The sequence below is a fragment of the Mustela nivalis genome, assembly GCF_964662115.1.
Source record: "Mustela nivalis genome assembly, chromosome: 2".
Taxonomy (NCBI): domain Eukaryota; kingdom Metazoa; phylum Chordata; class Mammalia; order Carnivora; family Mustelidae; genus Mustela; species Mustela nivalis.
In genome coordinates, this window is record NC_139021.1 from 107,458,345 (window position 1) to 107,479,952 (window position 21,608).

Sequence of the window (21,608 nt, forward strand, 5' to 3'; positions counted from 1 at the left end):
GGGTGTGCAGACCACCCCCCCAGTCCCTCCAGGAATGTAGTGGTTCTCTTGCTTTTCTACTTTCCTAGGTAGATGCAGTAGTTCTAATGGCTCTCACTTGGCCTCTCCTGCAGCCTTAGAGTCACTCCCCAGGTCAGGGGGAAAAGATAAGGATTCTGCTAGATGCTAAGTTATGTTTATTCCAAATATACCTTCCAGAAGTGGGGGAATAACCACAGGAATAGTCACGAAATAAAACCAAAGCAAGCAGAAGGAAGGGAATTATAAAAGCAGAAATGAATAAGATAGAAAAAAGAAAAATAGAGAAAAGCAAAGGAAATAAACTGATTCTTTGAAAAGATCAGTAAAATTGATAAACTTCTAGTAACTGGTGAAAAGACAGAGAGAGAAAGAGAGAGAGAACTCTCAAATTATCCATATCTGGAATTTGGGGCATCACTACAGACCCTGCAGATATAACAATGGTAGTAAGAAAATTCTGTGAATGATTCCACCCACATACATTTGATAATTTAGGGAAAATAGACCAATTCTCAATAAACCCCCAACTAAAACGAGAAATTCACACAATCATCCAATATAACACATCATTCAAATAGCCCGAAATCTATTAAAGCTATTTAATCCATAATTGAAAAAACTTCGGAAGCCAAAATCTCTTGGTCCAGATGTTTTCACTGGGAATTCTACCAATATTTATAGAAGAATTAGCACCAATACAAAATCCCTTCCAGAAAGTTGAAGAGGGAATAAATATTTCCCAATTCATCTTATAAAGCTCGTATTACCTTGATGTGAGAACCAGACTCTTCACTCTGGGGAACACACCGATGGTCACTGGAGGGGAGAGGTTGGGGTGTGGGGGGGAAGCAGGGGTGGGGATGAAGGTGTGCACTTGTGATGAGCACTAGTTTGTGTATGGGAATGTTGAATCGCTGCACTGTACACCTGAAACTAATATAACACTGCATGTTAACTAAATGAAATTTAAATACAATTTTAAAAAAAACCCGACTGTACAAACAAGAAAAACTGTAGATCCATAGTGCTCATAAACACAGATGTACAAATCCTTAACAAAACCTTAGCAAGTAAAATTTGACAATATAGCAAAAGAATTGTACACAGCATCCAAGAGGGTTTTGTGCCAGGGATGGCAAGCCTAGGCATCTGTCCAAGTGAAATTACAGCTTAAATCCCTGCACCCATTGGCACATCATGGTTTATGGCAGCTTCATTTGTAATAGCTGTAAACGAATCAACCAATTTTTAAAAAAGATTTTATTTATTTATTTGACAGATAGAGATCACAAGTAGGCAGAGAGGCAGGCAGAGAGAGAGAGGAGGAGGAAGGAGGCTCCCGGCTGAGCAGAGAGCCTGATGTGGGGCTTGGTCCCAGGACCTTGGGATCATGACCTGAGCCAAAGGCAGAATATTTAACTCATTGAGCCACCCAGGTGCCCTGGAATCAACTAAAATCTTTAGAAACTTTTTAGAATAAGAAAATGGTTAAGCAAAGCATAGCGTGTCGATACTGTGGACCACTATTCCACAGTCAAATGCATAGACAGTTGCTGCGTGCAGGTACTCTGACAGATCTCAAAGACATGATGCTGAATGAAAAAAGCTCATCTTAGAGGTGGCTTTTGAAGGGCACATAGTGTATGAGTTTGTTTATATAGCATTCTTGAAATGAAAAAAAATGAAAAAAAAAAAAAGAGATGGGTAAGTGATTGCCAGTTTGTAGGGCTGGTGGATGGGGCGGGATGGGGAAGGAGGTGTATGTGACTGGGAAAGGGAGGCAGGGGGAAGATCTTTGTGGTGATGGATCAAGTGTGTATCCAGATTTCGGTGAAGGCTACATGCGTCATCCATGTGTTGTACCAATGTCAGTCTCCTGGTTCTGTTGTTAGTAAGATGTAACCAGTTGGGAAAACTGAATGAAGATTACATTGAGCCTCTTTGCTCTACTTTTGCAACTTTCTGGTGATCTCTAATTATTTCAAAACAAAACATTGTAAAAAGTAATGTGCTAAAATAGGAAAAATGTCTGTATAGAAGTGCTGTTTTGTTTTGAGAATGCTCACTTGTTCAAGACATTTCAACTTTAAGGAAGTCATTTTATCATTGGTAACATAATAAGAGAAGCATGATTTTTGTAAGAAGATTATATTTCAGGAAGAATTTAATGTAACTTTTGATACACTGCATTAGAAATATTACTCTGCTGAATAATATTAGCTCACTTTTGAGACAGGTTAACCATGTGCACATAAATCTAGTAATTGAAGAGTAATGTTAGGACAGAAAAGCAGTCTCTAAAGATAGACGATATCATGCTATAGGGAATTTTTCATTAATTTAGGCAACTTTGCAGAGCTCTGATGTCAAGATAACTGAAAAGTCCAATGCTCCTGAGATTTAATGAAGAATATAAAACATTTACAGAGTAAATTGAGGTGAATGTATTCAGTGCTGGACTCAGAGTTGCAGACCTGGTGGAGAATTGAGCCTGCATGGTGATATATTTTCTGAGAGATTCTGAAGAGATTTGGTGTCATTTCCAAATTTGCCCAGGACCAGGGACTGCGTCAAGTCCAAGACTACTCAGTCCCTGATCCATGATCTTCCCTGAGAGCCACCCTCTGTTCCTCCCCCTACATCCCCTTGTGTCCTCACACACTGGCTTCACGCCTGTGTGCTCTCTGCCAGATTTGGGGCTGTGGACAGTGTGTCCACTACACATGCCTGATGGTAGGCTGAGTCTGTCTCTCTCCCAAGAATCAGCCCTCAATGAGTCCCATTATAGCTAACAAGATTCTCTGTAGCTTAAAATACTTTAGTCAGAAGAAAGAAAAATATTTTAGAAGTCTCTAATTGGAGCGATCTCAATCACATATTTTTCACCACCAGCCTTTGTATTCCAAGCTTTTGTAAGCCCAGTTATTCTGAGACACATTTTTACGGAGAAAGGAGAGGGTAGTTTTTTTTTCCTACTTTAATTGTACCCCTTCGGTCCTCAGACATGTTATTACTGAGTGCTCAAGACGAAAAACATTCACGTGTTCATATTTACATTTGGGAATATTTACTTTAAAAGTTCCCTTTTAGGGATACCTGGGGGCTCAGTCAGTTAAAACACCTGACTCTGGCTCCAGTCATGATCTTGGGGTCCTGGGATCGATTCCCACATTGGGCTCCCTGCTCGGTGAGAAGCCTACTTCTCCCTCTCCCCACTCATGCTCCCTTTCTCTCTCAAATAAAAAAAATAAAATCTTTTTTTTTAAATGCTGTTTTAATGCATCCCCACTAATAAAGTCATGATAATACTTTCTGTAACAAGGCAGGATAGGGGACTGTTATTTCTCTGTAATCTCTAATGTGATTAGGGCTGGGCAAGTTGTGGGCGTTGGATCATTGTGAGCCTGAGACAGTGCCTGGAAACCAGGTCTGGGATGCGCCCACTGGGCAGCCGGCCTCCAAGGCTGGGCCCTCCAACTGTACCATGACCAGCTGAGCCCAGAGCCCATTCAGCTCACATACGCTATGATTCTGTCCCACTACTGCTTAGGGGAATCAAAATGACTTAAAAAGTAGCTTAGGAAGAAAACTCTGCTTCACCTAATATGGGAGAGGATTACTCTTCCCTATTTTGAGTACTTTCCCTAAAATACCTATGTGCAGTTGTCTGGTTGTCCAAGCACTTTTCATGAGCTCAGGGGGGAGATGCAGGGGGCTGTTTCCATGTGCTTTTTCTCTGCCAACTGTCATAGAAAAAAATGCTGTAATGATTCTGCTTTTGCAACATAACCTGAATAACCAGCTTGTGTGGTGTTCACATGTTCTCAGGGTGTAATCTTAATTCCAGTTCTGTGGGGAACAAACCACATGAGCCCCCTGGAGTCTGTCTCATCAGTACTAAGAAGAAAATTGAGAGCACATGGCTGGAAGCACTGAGAGTTCCCTGCTTGCTTCTGTGAACTGTTTGGGAATCAGGAATGAACTTGCCAACTGCACAACCGACTGTTACATTCTGGAGTCATGACTTCATGCTGGTAATGGATGAGGGGACAGATCCTACCTTGCTGGCACTTCTGATGGTCAGCTAAGGAGGCACAAGCCTTGGACTCAGCAGATGCAATACCCCAACCCAAGACGCAATTATGAACATGTGGGGCAAAGGTAAAGGAGCAGTGGCATTTTGTCGTGATGACAGTAGACTTCTCCAGTGGTAACTGGAGTGTGTGGGCATAGTGGCCTTGCTGGCTGGCTGGGGGAGGGGGCATGTCTGTGGCAGCTAATCTGGATTATCAGTGTCCTGGGCTGTATTGTGGCTGATCCCTTGGCATACTATTTTATAGGACCTGGTTGCAACTTGAACTAGCAACCGCTGTTGCTTTCACTTATGAACCATGTGATCTCCTGCTTCATGAATACTTTCTTCAACTGAGTTGAGGACCCTGGATTTGGACATTGTCAGACCCACTGGAGGTCTGCTTCCATCAGCAGGCACAACAGTGGCCCCACTGCATGGAGGCTGAGACTGTATTCTGGTATCTCAGTCTCTGCAAATCCCTGGGCAAATTAGGGGAAATGGGTCATGGGATGGGCAGAAGGCACCCATTCCAGCTATCAGTGGTTCCTAGGTCTTAGTCTCCTTACATTCTATATCTTATCAAATTAATGAGGCAGCAGTAATACCGCACTGGCTGGACCATGAAGGTCCCCAGAAATGGAGGTCTGGTTTGGGTCACTGGGTAACGAAGGGGATGAGTGAAGTGTTACCTGGAAGCGAAGTGAGCATGGGGCAGGGAGCAGCTGAAGGGCATCACATCATAACGCCAGGACTGTTGCAGAAGAACATGCTGACTCATATTTACTTCCTTGCTCCAGAACTAACTTCCCTGGCCCTCCCCTTGCTTTGTGAAGCCACTTATGTAAGCACTTCCTTGGGGATGGTTAAACTCACCATTAGTCTGCGGGTTTTCAGAGGATGTGCCTGCAACCATCTTGGAGGAGAGAACTGGATGGTGCCCAGTAATTCCAGGACTGGGGCAGGACACAGAGGTGTTGCAGTCTTTACTGTTTGAAAGATAACTGTACCATGTTAATCATGAACACTTATAATTTCTGGAATTCTAAGTGTATATAAGAATGTGTGTGAATTTGGGGAAAGGCATGCTTGTTAATTTTTTGACTGTGCAGCCCCTACCTTCCTCCTGGCTTGGAGGAAATTCCCCAGATGTGATTTCCTATTGAGAATGAATCAACATGCTGCCTGCCACTATGAACTTCGCTTCAGTCCCCTTCCAGGTGTATGTGTGTGTATGTGGGGAGGGGTGGCTCACGCTCTGTCCTCGGGGGCTTAAAAAAATTTTTTTTTCCCTCTCACCATCTTTACTTTTTATTCTCATTTTGTGATGAGAGCACTGGGTGTTAGACTTGACTAATGAATCATTGAACACTGCATCAAAAAGTAATGATGTACTCTATGTTGGCTAACTGAACATAATTAAAAAATAAAAAATAGAATTAGGATAAAGAGAACACTGACATAAGATTGAGCCCTTAGCAAGTTTTTGAATTCACTGTATTTAATCATAGGCAAGACGCCGTACAGCAGATCTCTAGACTTAAGTCAACCAGCAGCCCTGAATCTTGTGCCTTTGACTAAATCTTCTTCGTCTTCCTCCCCGAGCCTCCAGCCTCCACCATCCCACCCTCTGCTTCTCTTAGTCCAGCTGTTCAAGATTCCTCACACACTTGATATTGTGCCATTTTATCCCCCCTGGCTGTGGCTTAGTTCACTTAGCAGGCTATCCCTCACGCTCCCCTGGGTTGTCGTGAATGGCAGAACTTCCTTCTTGTGAAGGCAGAATGGCATCCGGTGATATACACACCCCACATCTCCATCCATCTCTTCCACTGGGGGTCCTTTGTGCTGTTTCCATGTCCTCCCAGTGGTGAATAGTGCGGGATTGCAGACATCTTTATGAGACCCTAAGGCCAATTCCTTTGGCTGTGCACTTCGCGGCAGGGGACACTCCTCAAAAAGTTAAAAATAGCTCCTGGTTGACACTAACTGGGCAGAGATAAAGGGGGTGGCAGGCTCTCTCCAAGAGGCTACTATGGCCCTATGTCCCTGTACCCCACCAACCTGGCTCAGGGTCTTTAGTCTCTACTCATCTCCCAAGCAAAGCCCTTCAGCTCCCTATCCTTTACTCTATCCTTTACTAAATCCTCCTTTTATGAAGAAAAATTGTCAGATTATGTTGTTCACAGCTAAGAACCCTTCCTGCCACAAGGAAGTGCAGCATCTATAGTCTGCGGTTTACCGGGGTTGCGATTTGGGACCAATCTCGCAGTTTCATGACTGAGGAAATCACGGCATATGTCCCTCAAGAGCTGTAAGTTAAAACAGAAGTTGAGTCACACAATGATGGAACGAAGAGGAGTTCTGTTGCTCTGGGGTTTTGATAAACACCTCAAGAACCTGAAGGACATCAAAGGGCTTCGGAGAATTTCAGTCATGTCCCAAGGGCATTTTCATACATGCCTTCCCCATCCTCAGTTGGGAAATCTGTAATGCCATTAAGTTATTTATTTTCAGGAACTTTCTGAGCCTGAAACTCTATCTCCAGGGAACGCCAACCTCTCCCTGGAACAAAAATCCTTCCCATCAAAGGCTGTGTGGGTGGGGTCCTGGGATCCTGCTCTCACAGGTGCCTCTGTGGGATCTGATTTTTGCCATCTGTCCTTCATCACTGGAGGAGGCTCTGGCACAAAACTTCGATATTGAGTATGACGCTGGAATGCCCATGACTTGAGTCAGGTGAGGATTTGGGACAAAGATGAGTCTTTACACTCTTTCTGGCAGTGAGAGAAGAAACTTTTTCCACTATTACATTTAAACTTTCAAATTACTGACTGCTGAAAACTTTTCATCTTTACTAATTTTCTCCATTTATGCCCTGTGGTTTCATACTATGTAATAAAGCTGTATTAAAAGTAAACATAATTGAATGGGAGGTTATACGTATAAATTATAAATGGTGTATTCAGAAAAATAAAAGTTTTAGGGGTTGTCATATGGTTTCACAGAGGAAGTCCAGCTCTTCCTTGAATGGTAGAGAAAGTGTACCTTTTATATTGGCATTAAAACTGAAGGAAGTACTGCAGGTGTGACTTGAAGTACAATAGCAGGATATGAGCTGGACCCAGAGGCACGGAGGGTGGCATGTGTGGCCCGCTGTCAGAGGAGCCTAAATGGGGATGTTAGACTGGATTTGATAGGTGCTGTTGCATCAGTGACAGGTCAAGAGGCGTAGGCTCTGTTTTAAGTCTGGCTGGGTAGGAAGTGGTGATTGCACGATGGGGAACCAGTGGTGGAAAGGAATCCAGTTACGGGACTTCTTGTGAGCCAGATGTGCTTTGCTAAGGCAGTCAAATCTCCTTTCCCTTTTATATTTAAACATTTTGTCAGTTTTGATTCTGGCCATATGAATAATTCCCAAAAGAGGGGAGAAGGGAAAACGAATCTCACTGAGACTTGGGAGACATGAATGTTTTTTGTTTTTAAACATGTTTTGGTCAGGTTAAGGGGAGCTGTTTATATGAAGATCCTCAGTGGGTTCTTGAAAGTGGGTTTGAATCTTAGGTGAGAGCTAGATCTGGTGTTTTGGGAGCATCAGGCAGCAGGCATAGTAACTAATTAGCCTTCTGTGTAAATATGGTATTGGGCTAGAGGTTGGGAAGGCTTAGGGAAACAGAATGGGAGGAGTGTGAGACCTGGTGAGTTGGGAGTTTGGGTTCAGGGGAAAGGTTGGGACCCTTGAGGAAAACGAAGTAGTTTCTGCAAAGTTGTTAGGGGTCAGCAGCTGTTTTCTTACTGAATTATTGTCCTAATATTCCTAAATAAAGGAAAAGTTACTATACTCTTCACATCTGAAAGGGTTAAAACATTAGTAAAAGATGATCAGTGTGATTTTCTGTCAGTAGGCATATGTCAAAACAGTTTAATCCTGATTTTTGTTGACCAGGTATTGACTTGTCATTTCTTTAGAACACAGTCAGTTGTATCAAAGAGAAAATACTTGGCTTGTGTCTTAGAAGTCAGCAGAACTGCACTGATGTTGGACTTCTGATAAGTTAGCCCTTGAAGATCTAAGATGGGGAATTTGTATTGTAAATGAACTGATTTTCTGTAGTGATTTAAGAAAAACTTTTAAACTTAGGTTTTGGGGTAGATTCTAAGTGACGCTGATTTGTAATTAGTTTATGAATGGATCACACAGTTCTAGAATTCCTGAAGGTGCACATTTTAGATGTAGTTTAATTGAAATCTGGCTTTTACTGTTAATACACTTTTTAAAGTCCTAAAAAGAGGATTATCACATTCTGAACTAGTGGAGTCTTAATAAGATTACAAGGCATTTCATCCTGGCTGATTTTTATCATAGCTTTGGAATAAATGTTTTGCTTTTTCAAGCTAGAGTTTCTAGTGAAATTTTCAGAATCACATAGTCTTGTAAAATGGCTTGCTGTACTTTGAACCTTTAGTCAAGGAAGTGAAAATTATGGACAGATTGTTGGTAATGTTTCCCCTTTTTGGAGTGCCCTTTTTCTTGTGATAAATGGCTCACATTCATATTAGAAAAACCCAACAGGCTGTTATCAGAACTTCTGTTTATTATGTGAGTGCTGGTGCTGCTCTAGATACGCACGGATAAGCCCATACGTGTTTACTGATGGGAACGTGCATCTAGCTTGGCAACGCCTTTTGCCTTTTTCTCACTTGTTGGTCACATTGATAAACAACATGATACTTCTTTCTGCATCTCTAACGATGATGCCTTTTAGCGTTAAGGATTTTATGCCAGTTTTTATATATGTGCATATTTTATATATAAATATATATGAGATACACATGAAATTTTTCATGTACTTTTTGCTAGCTTATGATTTTATTTCTTGATGGTCTTGGCATATTTCCTTCAAGACCCACTTACTCGTAAGGTTAATCACTAAAACATATAATCCTTTCCTTTATTTTAAAACAGACAGGGACCAAAGCCAAAATACTTGTTAATGAAAGTGGAGTGTGTTTTGGAGGGAGGGGGATTTTGCTACAGTTCCCGCTTGAGTCTTGTATTTCTTTGCCGACATTTCCAATCTCTGTCTTCCTGTTTCTCATGATGATGGCTTTATATCCCTTTAAGAAATTAAATATGAGCTATAGGTAAAATAAATGATAGTTAATATTTTTATAAATAGAGTCTTGTGTTTATGGAATTTATTATAACTTTGTTACAGATTGTATTCTCATGCGTCTTATGAACATGTAATGATTTGTGTTTTGTGGGTTTTATTACATGGTAGAGACATTAAAATACTGCAGCAAATATCTGTTTTTAAAGTTACTTTTCATGCAGTTCATAGATGTGCCAGAAGATTATTTTTGCATCTTAATTATAAATCTAATTTATATTAGATTTTTAACATTTTAATGTTAAAGTTTTGCTGTTATTGTAGTTCCAGAAGTCTACTATTGGGATTTAGTATTTGTTAACTAGAACCAGTAAGTAGAACTTTATGCTGAAGGTTAAAATTAGGGAAACTTTTGTACTGGCTATATTTTCTGACCTTTTTAAAAAATATTGATGTGTTTTAGATCTGGGCTACAGATGCCGAATTATTATTCTGTGTGTATTGCTAATATTAACCATTAAAATGGTGTTTGACAGTTTGACATTTGAAGGCATTTCCTGTGGAATGATGCTAACATGTATTTAACCATGCAGATCCTCAGTTTGTGGTCTGCCAGCTAAAGGTGAAGATCTATTCCTCCAATTCAGGACCCACACGACGGGAAGACAAGTTCATGTACTTTGAGTTCCCTCAGTCTTTGCCTGTGTGTGGTGACATCAAAGTAGAGTTCTTCCACAAGCAGAACAAGATGCTAAAAAAGGTTTGCCCTTTACTTTTATTGGGAAGAATATCCAAAATCATACTTTGAAGAGTAACCTCAGATCTTTTGCTTAAAATATTTGGTTAGGCAGAAATCATTCTGTAAGGAGAGATTACAGGATAATGTTTTGTGACTGACCATTCATTGAATTAATTATAATTGGTTTTCTGTTAGATCTACGCATGGTTTGCTTACCATAGCACTGATGAGCCATTATATTGGTAAAAAAAAAAAATCTTACTAGAGTAAAAGTCCTTATGTCATTGTAATTTGAAATGAATTTTCTTTAAGTTGGGTTATGCAGAGAAAGTTTATAAAAATATTAAAGATTGCATACCCCATTAAATCAGTTACCATCTTTTTAGACAGGATGATCAATTACCAAGAAAAAGTTAGCAAGGGGCCAGGGGCCATGGGTTTATAAAAAAAAAAATTCTCTATATGTATAAATAAGATCTGTTCCATGGTCTTGTGTAATGACACAAAACACTTTCCCCCCATTTTGGTTTATTTTTTGTGACACTATGTCATTTTATATTTGGCTTTCTCAAATTTATTGAATATTTTGAATTTTAGTTAGAGTGATAAGTATACAAAAGAAGTAATAACGAGTGAAAAAGTGTGATATTAAGTATACAGATTCAGAAAGTTAGTGGGGTTTGCTTCTTACTGAGCCATAGTTAGGGAATTCAAGAGCTCATTCTTAAAACCCTCTTGGTTTAAGATGTGAAGTGTGAACATTTGAGATGAGTGCGCCTAAGGTGCAACATTTTGGGGTATAATGAAAAAAGATTCTAGCTTTGTATGTTGTTACTGCCTCATTAAACATACCACATAGTGTATTGCCATTCTTTAGACATTCTCAGTAATAGAACTGATTTAGTTTTCCTGATATTTAGCTTAAAAAAAAAAAAAAGGAAGTTTCATTTATTATTAAAACTTTAAACTCTCCCTTGATTTATCTAAAGAAATACAATTTCCTATACCCAGAAGCCATATAGCTGGGAAAAGAGAAAATGTTAAACTGTTTTTTTTTTTCCACTAGAAACCCATTTCCTACCTATTCTGTATAAGTGAAAGTTAAATATATCTTGATAACTTTGGGAAATAATTTTTCTGTAGTCCAGGAAGCATTAGCAGGTGTTTAAAATTATCTTTTCCCTTCTGCTCATTGTAAGACTGGCACACACAAAATTTTATTTATTTATTTATTTTAATTATTTATTTAAAGTTGGCTTCACGCCCAATATGGGGCTTGAACTCATGACCCTGAGATCAAGAGTCACAAGCTCTACCAAATGTGACAGCCAGGTACCCCTAAAATTTTATATTTTACTTTTAAAAATAGGCACCTGCATCACTCTGTCCCTATACCTTTAGGAATGTGTAAGTCCTTATTTTCAGTTGTCTGTATGTTACTTTAATACATACAAATTGGAAGATTAGATTAATATTTGTAGTATATCTGGGATTACTTTACATATATTTATTTGCATTTTATGTGATTTTGCTTACCTATTATAAATGTTGCTGTGATTTAAACAAAAATAGATTTAATATAATCATTACCTATACAGAATCCACATTTTTTAAGATTTAAATATTACTAGCTTATGTTTTTCTGACTCTAAGTTAAATATATGTACTGTTACTAACTTAGTGACTTTGCTAAAATAATTGAAATTAACAAAAATTTTTTTAAAGACTTAACATATGAGGGACGCCTGGGTGCCTCAGAAGGTTAAAGCCTCTGCCTTCGGCTCAGGTCATGATCTCAGGATCCTGGGATCAAGTCCCACATCAGGCTCTCTGCTCAGCAGGGTGCCTGCTTTCCCCCCCCCACCACCACCCCTGCCTACTTCTCTGCCTACTTATGATCTCTGTCGAATAAATAAATAAAATATTTTTTAAAAAAGACTTACATATGAGATTGCTAGGTACTGTTAAAAGATAAAAAGAATGTTAAATGAAAGATATTTGAAGGTCTTACATCTTTGTGGGAAAATAGCAAAACTATTAGAATAATAGTTCTAATAGGTAAATTAGAATAAAAGATTTGATGGCAATTCAAGGCACCAGATAAGATGTCATAAAGCTGCACATCATTAACTGTCACATGGGCCATGTCAGCCAAATTCTAGTCATGAAGAGAGAGAGAGAACATTTTCTGTGTTGGTCATGAAAGGGCTGACGTGATGAACTTCTGATTGATATGTTTTTTTTGATTAACAGGACCTTGTATTATTTTTAAGAAGTAATTCTTTAAAAATAGGCATTTTATAACCTAAAAAAGTCAGAATGACTTGTCTTCCTTCCCTCATATTCTGAGGTTTTTCAGGCATATACATTGTAGTGTAAGAAACTGGAGCCACTTAGTGTTTGCATTGCTTCTGAAGTAGAAATGTATCTGCCTTGCTTCTTTGGGAAGTTGTACGGACATTTCAAGAACTTTTGTTAAAGTAAATTTTCTAATGGATAACTTTTTTTTTTTTTAAGATTTTATGTATTTATTTGGGAGAGAAAGAAGGATTTGGGGCGGGAGTTGTAGAGGGAGAACCAGACCCCACTGAGCAGGGAGCCTGATGCGGGACTTGAGCCCAGGACCCTAGGATCATGACCTGAGCTGAAGGCAGACACTTAACTGACTGAACCACCCAGGTGACCCTGTAATGGATAGCTTGTTGAAATAGACCATAAAACCCATTTCTGATTATTTAATACATACATATATACAAACTCAAACATTTTTTAAGGCTAACATTAGACAAGAAAGGAAATACTTTACCTAAGGTTTTAAAACAAAATTAAGTTATCTTAGAACCTGTGGAGTTACATTTTTGTCTAAAATTTGAAAAAAGAATAAACATACGTGAATTAGAGCAACAGATAACCAGTAGCTTGCCAAATATTAGTCTGTATGTTTGTCTTTATTCAGACTACCAAATGACGTGTCACCTATTTTATTGACTTCTTGGGATGCGTATTAAATATAGGTGATATATTTTCTTTAAAAAAAATTTAATGTCTTTTTTTTTTTTTAAAGGACAAAATGTTTCACTTTTGGGTAAACACATTCTTCATACCAGGACCAGAGGAAACCTCAGAAAAAGTTGAAAATGGAAGTCTCTGTGATCAAGAAATTGATAGTATTTGCAGTATAGAATGTGCAGATAATGACAAGGAATATCTAGTACTCACTCTAACAAAAAATGATCTTGACAAAGCAAACAAAGACAAGGCCAACCGATACTTTTCTCCAAATTTTAAGGTAAGTTAAAAACATTTCGAGGAATTTGTGGGTGACTCTGTGTGTGTGTGTCTGTGTTAAGTATATAGCTGGTAAAGGACTTGTGTGACTGAGGTTTAAATCAAATTAAGTATTAATTAGAAGCAATATTTAGGTATCAGTAATGTGAGTTTCTAACATGGATGCACACAAAATTTTAAAAAGCTGCCTCCCCCACCACCCCGGCCCTTCTTCGTTGTTGTTTGGTGAAATCTGGGGCAGGGGTTGGGAAGGGGAATTCAGTTTTTGGGACATGAAATAGGAATGAGGGAAGAACGAAGTTAAAGGGAATTCAGTCATTTGGGAATGATTCATATGGAATGTTCTTTTTTTTTTAAATTTTTTTTATTTTTTATAAACATGTATTTTTATCCCCAGGGGTACAGGTCTGAATCAGCATTCACCAAAGCACATACCCTCCCCAATGTCCATAACCCCACCCCCCCTTCTCCCAACCCCCCTGCCCCCAGCAACCCTCAGATTGTTTTGTGAGAGTAAGAGTCACTTATGGTTTGTCTCCCTCCCAATCCCATCTTGTTTCATTTATTCTTCTCCTACCCACTTAAGCCCCCATGTTGCATCACCACTTCCTCATATCAGGGAGATCATATGATAGTTGTCTTTCTCTGCTTGACTTATTTCGCTAAGCATGATACGCTCTAATTCCATCCATGTTGTCGCAAATGGCAAGATTTCATTTTTTTTTTGATGGCTGCATAGTATTTCATATGGAATGTTCTTAACTGTTCCTACTTTTGTCCCCTTCCAGTTTATTCTCAACTCCTCAGAGTGATCTTGAGATAGATAGATTGTTATAATTGATATGGTGTTATCACTCCTGTTTATACTTTTTAAAGACCTTGTGGTTTTTTGATATGACCTACAAGGACCTACATAATTCAGCCCAGGCTTACCTCCCACATGAGCTCTAGCCACATTCTGCTCCTGCTCCAAGATTCACCCAATCTGTTCTCTCTTCAGTTCTTCCAAATGCTAAGCTCCTTCTGCCTCCAGTCTTTTCAGTTCTTTTTCTCTCCCTGAGGACCTCCCCACCTTCCATCTTTCCCCTGCTGTTCCCACATTTGGCTACCCTTCCATGTGGTAGCCTTTGCTTCAGTCTTGTTGGTCTGAAAGGCCTCTTGTCAAGCTCTTGTGTTACTCCCTTTCTAAAGCTCTACTTCCTCATATTGTGGAATTATTTGGGTCCTTACTTATATCTATATGTGATGTGTGTGTGTATTTTTAGTCCTGTGTGTTGATAAGAATTTTCCAGGTTAAAAAAATCTGATTTGTCAATATTTCCAAATGGTAGTTTGCCCTTTTTTCCTTCCCCTTTCCTGTTCCTCCCTCTACCTGATTTTCCTCCTTCCTTTCACCATACCCTTCTTTCTCTTTCAAAAATTTTTTTTTACTTATTTTGCCTCATTCCATTTTTATAATATGCAGCAAGCCTACCCATAGTTGGTAAGTATAAGAATATTGTGAGCAATCCTAAAAATAAATGGGAGGCTACATATTTTAAGTGAAAATAAATCCAATATTAAGTGCCTTTAAATCTTAGACTTCTTTTAAGTGATTAGAAGGGTCTTTGAGAATTCACAGGTTTCCATCGACTATGTCTGCGTTTTCCTTAATTATTAGCTTTTATGGTGTGACTTCCTCTGGTTTTATTGTTTTAATATTAAATATTTTTTAATATTACAAGAATATATATTTGTGATTACAAATTAAAACTCTTTCAGTTATCAGTAAACAGATATAATGCTGTAAGTGTTTATGAACAAATGAGCAGAGGTGGCATAAAGCACGATCTTGGTGTGTTTTTTAGCCCAATAGTTAAGAGAAGACCTCTCTAGCAGGTGACCTTTTATCAGAGGCCCACATGGAATGAGTGAGCAGTACAAACATCTGGGATGGGAGGGAGGGGCAGATACAACAGCCCTGAGACAGAATGATTCTCCCATGTTTGAGGAGCAGTAGACAAGCAGCCATTCTGACTAAAGCACATCGGTCTGACTGTGAAGACATTGGTGTGTTTCCAGCACAGGAAGGATGTCATCTGAATTTTGTCTTTAAAATGTAGACTGGAGAGGAGGCAAGGACAGAGCTGGGAGATGAAGTGAGAAGCTGCCACCGTGGTTTAATGTAGCTGAGAGGTGGTGGCTGCAGGGACTAGCGTGGTAGCAGTGGGCACACTGAGAAGCTGTCTGAGGAGGTAGAGATGGCATCGTGTGGGTGGACCCAAAAGGGTTTGCTGATGGAGCAGATGTTGGATGTAAGAGGAGGAGAAGTGAGGATGACTTTTAGGTAGTGGGTCGGGGGTAGGTTGTAGATAGAGCAGAAAGAGCAAGGGTCTTCCTGGCGGATCTGATGGAAGCCTCAGATCCACTGCCTTCTGGGCCTCTGCTTCCTCTCCGGGGAGACGGAAATCCCTGCCTCGCTGAGTTGTTGGACGGTTCTCCAGCACTGCTGTGATGGCCCTTTGTCCACTGTCAGATCACTGTCTGATGTTCTTAACCTTCAGGGCTGACGGGATCCCAAACATCGCTGCTAGTCAGTGTTTTTATAATGTAGTACTTGTTTAGTGTTATTTGTGTCAGAAAATACACTGAGGCTCAGAGTGGTAGTAAGTGCAACATTCTTTTGGATCTCAGCTATTTGTACATTGAAGTTTATTGAAAAGACACTTTTTAAATGACCAACGAACTTCAGTCTCAGTGCTTTTTTTTTTTTTCAGTAGAATTATTTAGTTAATGCTTACAGCTTATGCTTATTATGTTAGTACATCCCAGTGTATCTTTTCAGTGTATAACAAGAAAACATTGGAAATCTGAAGCAGACGGTCATTTAAAAGATAGCTGCCTTTTCAAGATCCTGTTTGTCATTGCATTTTTAAAAAACAAATCTGTTAAAATATGTATCTCTACTAAGTCATTTAAGATTAGTCAGATTTATGGATTTTCCACTTAAACTTGGTCTTTTTTCTCTAGGTGAAGCTGTACATCACGAAAACAGTAGAGGAGCCGTCAAATCCCGAGGCTAGCAGTTCAACTTCTGTAACACCAGATGTTAGTGACAATGAACCTGATCATTATAGATATTCTGACACCACTGACTCTGATCCAGAGAATGAACCTTTTGATGAAGATCAGCATACACAAATTACAAAAGTCTGAATTTTTTTTTTTAATCAAGAGGGATAAAACACCATGAAAACAAACTTGAATAAACTGAAATTGGACCTTTTTTTTTTTAATGGCAATAGGACATTGTGTCAGATTACCAGTTATAGGAACAATTCTCTTTTCCTGACCAATCTTGTTTTACCCTATACATCCACAGGGTTTTGACACTTGTTGTCCAGTTGAAAAAAGGTTGTGTAGCTGTGTCATGTATATACCTTTTTGTGTCAAAAAGACATTTAAAATTCAATTAGGATAAATAAAGATGGCACTTTCCCATTTTATTCCAGTTTTATAAAAAGTGGAGACAGACTGATGTGTATACGTAGGAATTTCTCATTTTGTGTTCTGTCACCAACTGAAGTGGCTCAAGAGTTTTGTGATAACACAGGTTCACATCCTACCCCTTTGCACTTGTGGCAACAGGTAAGTTTGCAGTTGGCTAAGAGGAGTTTCTCCAGGGTTTTGCTACATTCTAATGCATGTATTCGGGTTAGGGGAATGGAGGGAGTGCTCAGAAAGGGATATCTGTTAGCTGGACTCTGGACCATATACTATCTCCAGCTACTTCACGCACCTTTCTTTAGCATGCTACAGTTATTAATCTGGATGTTTGAGGAACTGGGTGCTGTCACTGCTTGTTGTTTTGTGCATTTTTTTTTTAAAGCATATTGGTGATAGAAAAGGCAGCTAGAGAGAGTGACTCTGTATTGGGGTACAGGAATGAACCTTCCACAACTTGTTAAGAATCCACAAATGAAGGGATATAAAAATAATGTGGTCATAGATAAGAAACACAGCAACAATGACTTAGACATATAAATGTGGAGGCTATCAACAAAGAATGGGCTTGAAACATTATAAAAATCGACAATGATCTATTAAAATACATTTTCTGAATTGTAACGACTGCTCCATCTCCTGTGTAATCAAGGCCAGTGCGAAAAGTCAGATGCTATTAGTCCCTACATCAGTCAACCACGTACACTTACTTTATTAGTTTTCAATCATATACCTGCTGTGGATGCTTCACGTGCTGCCTGCAAGCTTCTTTTTTCTCATTGAATATAAAATATTTTGTAATGCTGCACAGGAAATTTCAATTTGAGATTCTACAGTAAGCGTTTTTTCTTTAAAGATTATGATGCACTTATTCAATCCAATAGCTGTCAGCCATTCCGCCCTTTTGACCTTACACATTCTATTACAATGAGTTTTGCAGTTTTGCACATTTTTTAAATGTCATTAACTGTTAGGGAATTTTACTTGAATACTGAATACATATAATGTTTATATTTAAAAGAACATTATTTGTGTTAAAAAGGAAATTAGAGTTGCAGTAAATTTTCAACACTGCACAAAGTAGAAATTGTCCCACATAATGCTTTTATCGATTTTTTATTGAAAGAATAGTTCTTGGTTTTTTTGTTTGTTTGTTTGTTTGTTTTTAAATGTGCAGTGTTGAATCATTTCTTCATAGTGCTAGACTTAGGACTAGGGCTTCAATTTCACTTCTTAAATATCATATATTTGATATGCCCAGACTGCATATGATTCTAAGCAGAGTACAACTACTATTGTAAAGCTAATGTGAAGATACTATTTAAAAAGAAGTTTTTTTCCCCAGTAATTTGGCGTCTTTCAATTTGTACCTTAACCTTGAAACATTTAAATATCCAGCCAATTTATTTCTTAATGGTGTAAAATCTCATTTTCAATAACTTATTGGTGCTGAAATTGTTCACTAGCTGTGGTCTGACCTAGTTAATTTACAAATACAGATTGCATAGGACCTACTAGAGCAGCATTTATAAAGTTTGATGGTTAAATAGATAAGGCAGAACTTCATCTAAAATATTCTTAGTAAATAATGTTGACATGTTTTCCATACCTCATCAGTTTCATTCAACAAATAAAATTTTTACATTTTTAACAAAGCTCCTAGGATTTACACATTTGTATTTAAACATTGATATATAGAGAGAATTGACTGACTGCTCAAGTTAAATTGGTGAAGTTAGAAGACAGCTATTCCTAAGATCTCAGCATTAAAATTTATATGCCACCTTATCTTTCATAAAAGCTGAAAATTGACTAAAATGAAAATCCACTCTTCATGTTTTGATGATAGTTATTAATACTGTTATTTGTTACAGTTTTGGGCGCAGTATATTAAAACATAACATGGAGGGCCAGGTCATCAATAATGACATTATTTTTCCTTTGGAATGTGAAGGTCTGAATGAGGGTTTTGATTTTGAATGTTTCAATGTTTTTGAGAAGCCTTGCTTACATTTTATGGTGTAGTCATTGGAAATGGAAAAATGGCATTATATATATATATTATATATATATATATATATATATATATATATATTATATATATATATTATACATACTACTCTCCTTTATTTCAGTTACCATCCCCATAGAATTTGACAAGAATTGCTATGACTGAAAGGTTTTTGAGTCCTAATTAAAACTTTATTTATGACAGTATTCATAATTAGCCTGAAATGCATTCTGTAGGTAATCTCTTTGAGTTTCTGGAATGTTTTCTTAGACTTTTTGGATGTGCAGCCGCTTACATGTCTGAAGTTACTTGAAGGCATCACTTTTAAGAAAGCTTATACAGTTGGGCCCTGTGCCATCCCAAGTCCTCTGTAGCTCCTCGCAAACTTTTTTTTTTTTTTTGCCATAATTATTACAGGGCAGTTGGATACCTAGCATCCCTGTTCTTTGCTGTGGCACAGGTTATAAACTTAAGTGGAGTTTACTGGCAGCATCAAATGTTTCAGCTTTAAAACATAAAAAGTAGGGTACAAGTTCCATGTTTAGTTCTAGAAAATGTGTGCAATATGTTCATAACGATGGCTGTGGTTGCCACAAAGTGCCTCATGTACCTTTACATACTGTTCATGTGTCATGCATGCAGACGGAAGGGGTGGGGCTGTGCACGGAAGTGGGGGCTCTAACTGCAGTGTCTGGCAGAGCTGCCTTCCACCCTGCCGGCTCAGCAGTTCAGTCTGTTTTCCTAGAGCATATATATACTCAACATTTCAGTCTGTTAAACAGCCTTACTGCGATTCAGCCTCTTCAGATACTCTCGTGCTGTGCAGCCGTGGATCTGTGTGTAAATGCTATGCACTGAGGATACACAAACACATAATGACGTGTGCAGGATAACACCTCATACAAATCAGATGTCCGTTTGTTACTGTGTTTGTTAACCCTTTATCTCTTAGTGTTATAAACTCCACTTAAAACTGATTAAAGTCTCATTCTTGTCACTGTGTGGGTGTTTTATTAAATGAGAGTACTGGTCGTTTGAATTGCTTAAATCATTTGAATTGAGGTTTAAAATAAAAGGCAGCCAGATGTGGTTCTCTGTAACACCACCACCCACCCCTCCGCCCCGTGTTCTTCAAAGCCTGCGGTTATAAAAACATGGCCTTTTGTCAGCTTGAGGGTAGAGTGTCCCAACTACTCATGTTTAATAAGAGACGTGCCCTTTTTTAGGGCCGCAGTCAACACTTAGTAAGTTGTTTCAGGCACAAGAAATAACATTCTAGTCCTGAAAAAGTTTAAGAGTCTTGAAAAATTGTCTTTTTTCCCCCACTTAGCCAGATGTCTGAAGGAAAATCCCCGCATGGATTTGATACTTCGGATTTAAACATGGTGACTTTTCCATCCTTTGTATACTGCCATCAACATACAGGAAGCCTCATCTACTCATCATGACTTGTGCCATTTGAATATTGATAGTCCTGAGTAGTCTGAAAGACTCCGTGTGCTTGTATTAATCTTGTGATTTCTAATCTTAGTCAAAGTTTAAAGACTAAGGCATATCCTCCTTTCGTCGGAGCACAGTAAGATCTAGTAGGTGACGGTGTAGCTTGTAGGGATGTTGGGAGAAGTAAAGCAGACCGTGTATGGAACAGTGAGACTTCATGTCCTTTCAGGTTTACATGTTGTTGTGTAGCTTTTAAAAAACAGTAAGTGTGAATAATGTATAATCATCTAAAAAAGTATGCAAAGTGTGTGGTTGTGTATGCACTTCCATTTGGTATTGTGAGGGTTACCATCCTGGAGTTTTAAGTACTGGGTTTCCTAAGAGGATCATGGCAATGTCTGAGACGTAGGAGCATTGTTCTTGCGTTTTGTCCACACTGTCTCTTGCGTTCGTGGGATTCAGTGAATGCCACCACCATTTCTACTGAGAAGTAAAAACCACCCGTGTTTAACCTGCAGGCTCCCAGAGGCAGATGAAACATCAAGCCCTTAAATCTCCAGAATTTGTTGCTGATGTCCAACTCCTTTTGTTCTTTAATTCCTGCCAGATAACAAGCCACGCATCTTGATGACTGAAGTCTAGGTTTTGATGGGCCGTGCTGTTAACAAGCACAGAGAGAAAAGTTTCTGAATGGAGATGGATAGCATCAGTCCAAACGGGTATAAGGACAGTATTTTAAAACTTTTAAAGGTGGAATGTTAGAGACCGGTTTTTCTGTAAAATTGTAGAGCCATAGGAAACCTAACAACTAAGTTGCTTATCGGTTTTTTGTTTTGTTTTTTGGTTTTGGTTTTGGAGCAAGTCTATTCTCTTGTAACCATGATCTTGCTCTTTTCTCCAAACTTCAAGAGCTTCCTTCTTACAAGTGTATTAGAATGTTGCTATCCACTCTTGGCAAATTCCTATTGGCCAGTGACTTTAAAAATAGATAATATGAAAACAGGAAAGGACGAATAATTTCATTGGTGGTAATACCCTTTGGTTCTTCAGTTAGCTCTTTTGAGAATCCTTTCCCATAACAACAATAATAAAATACTCATAATTCGACCATGTGGAGACATGGCCATTGTGAATACTTTCTGTGACTCTGCAATCATTTTTTTTCTGCATATTCATGTGTATTCTTTAAGAAGTGAAGTTTGTACTATGCATACTCATAGCCTTTAAGTTTAGTATATGTGACACGTATTTGTAAAGCGTTGAGTCACATCAGACAATGATCAGTGACTTTAGTGCTGTAGGTGCAGATCGTGTGCAGAGCCCTGTCCAAGACCCCGGATTCCTCATGATGTGTAGATCCTGTTAGCATCAGGGTGATAAGTGAGTAAGTAAGATAGTTAACGTTTATTTAGCATAGACAAGCTGAATATTGTAGATCTG

General features: G+C 38.7%; 1 protein-coding gene across 1 annotated transcript; it reads left to right on the forward strand.

The window, feature by feature from the left end:
* Nucleotides 1-9,715: 9,715 nt before the first annotated feature.
* LOC309859793 (phosphatidylinositol 3,4,5-trisphosphate 3-phosphatase and dual-specificity protein phosphatase PTEN-like) lies at nucleotides 9,716-16,719 on the forward strand. The gene is made up of 3 exons (XM_082720902.1): nucleotides 9,716-9,967; nucleotides 13,011-13,235; nucleotides 16,244-16,719. Exons 1-3 carry the CDS (start codon nucleotides 9,881-9,883, stop codon nucleotides 16,427-16,429), a joined length of 498 nt encoding a protein of 165 aa, XP_082577028.1. The 5' UTR covers nucleotides 9,716-9,880; the 3' UTR covers nucleotides 16,430-16,719.
* Nucleotides 16,720-21,608: the final 4,889 nt, after the last annotated feature.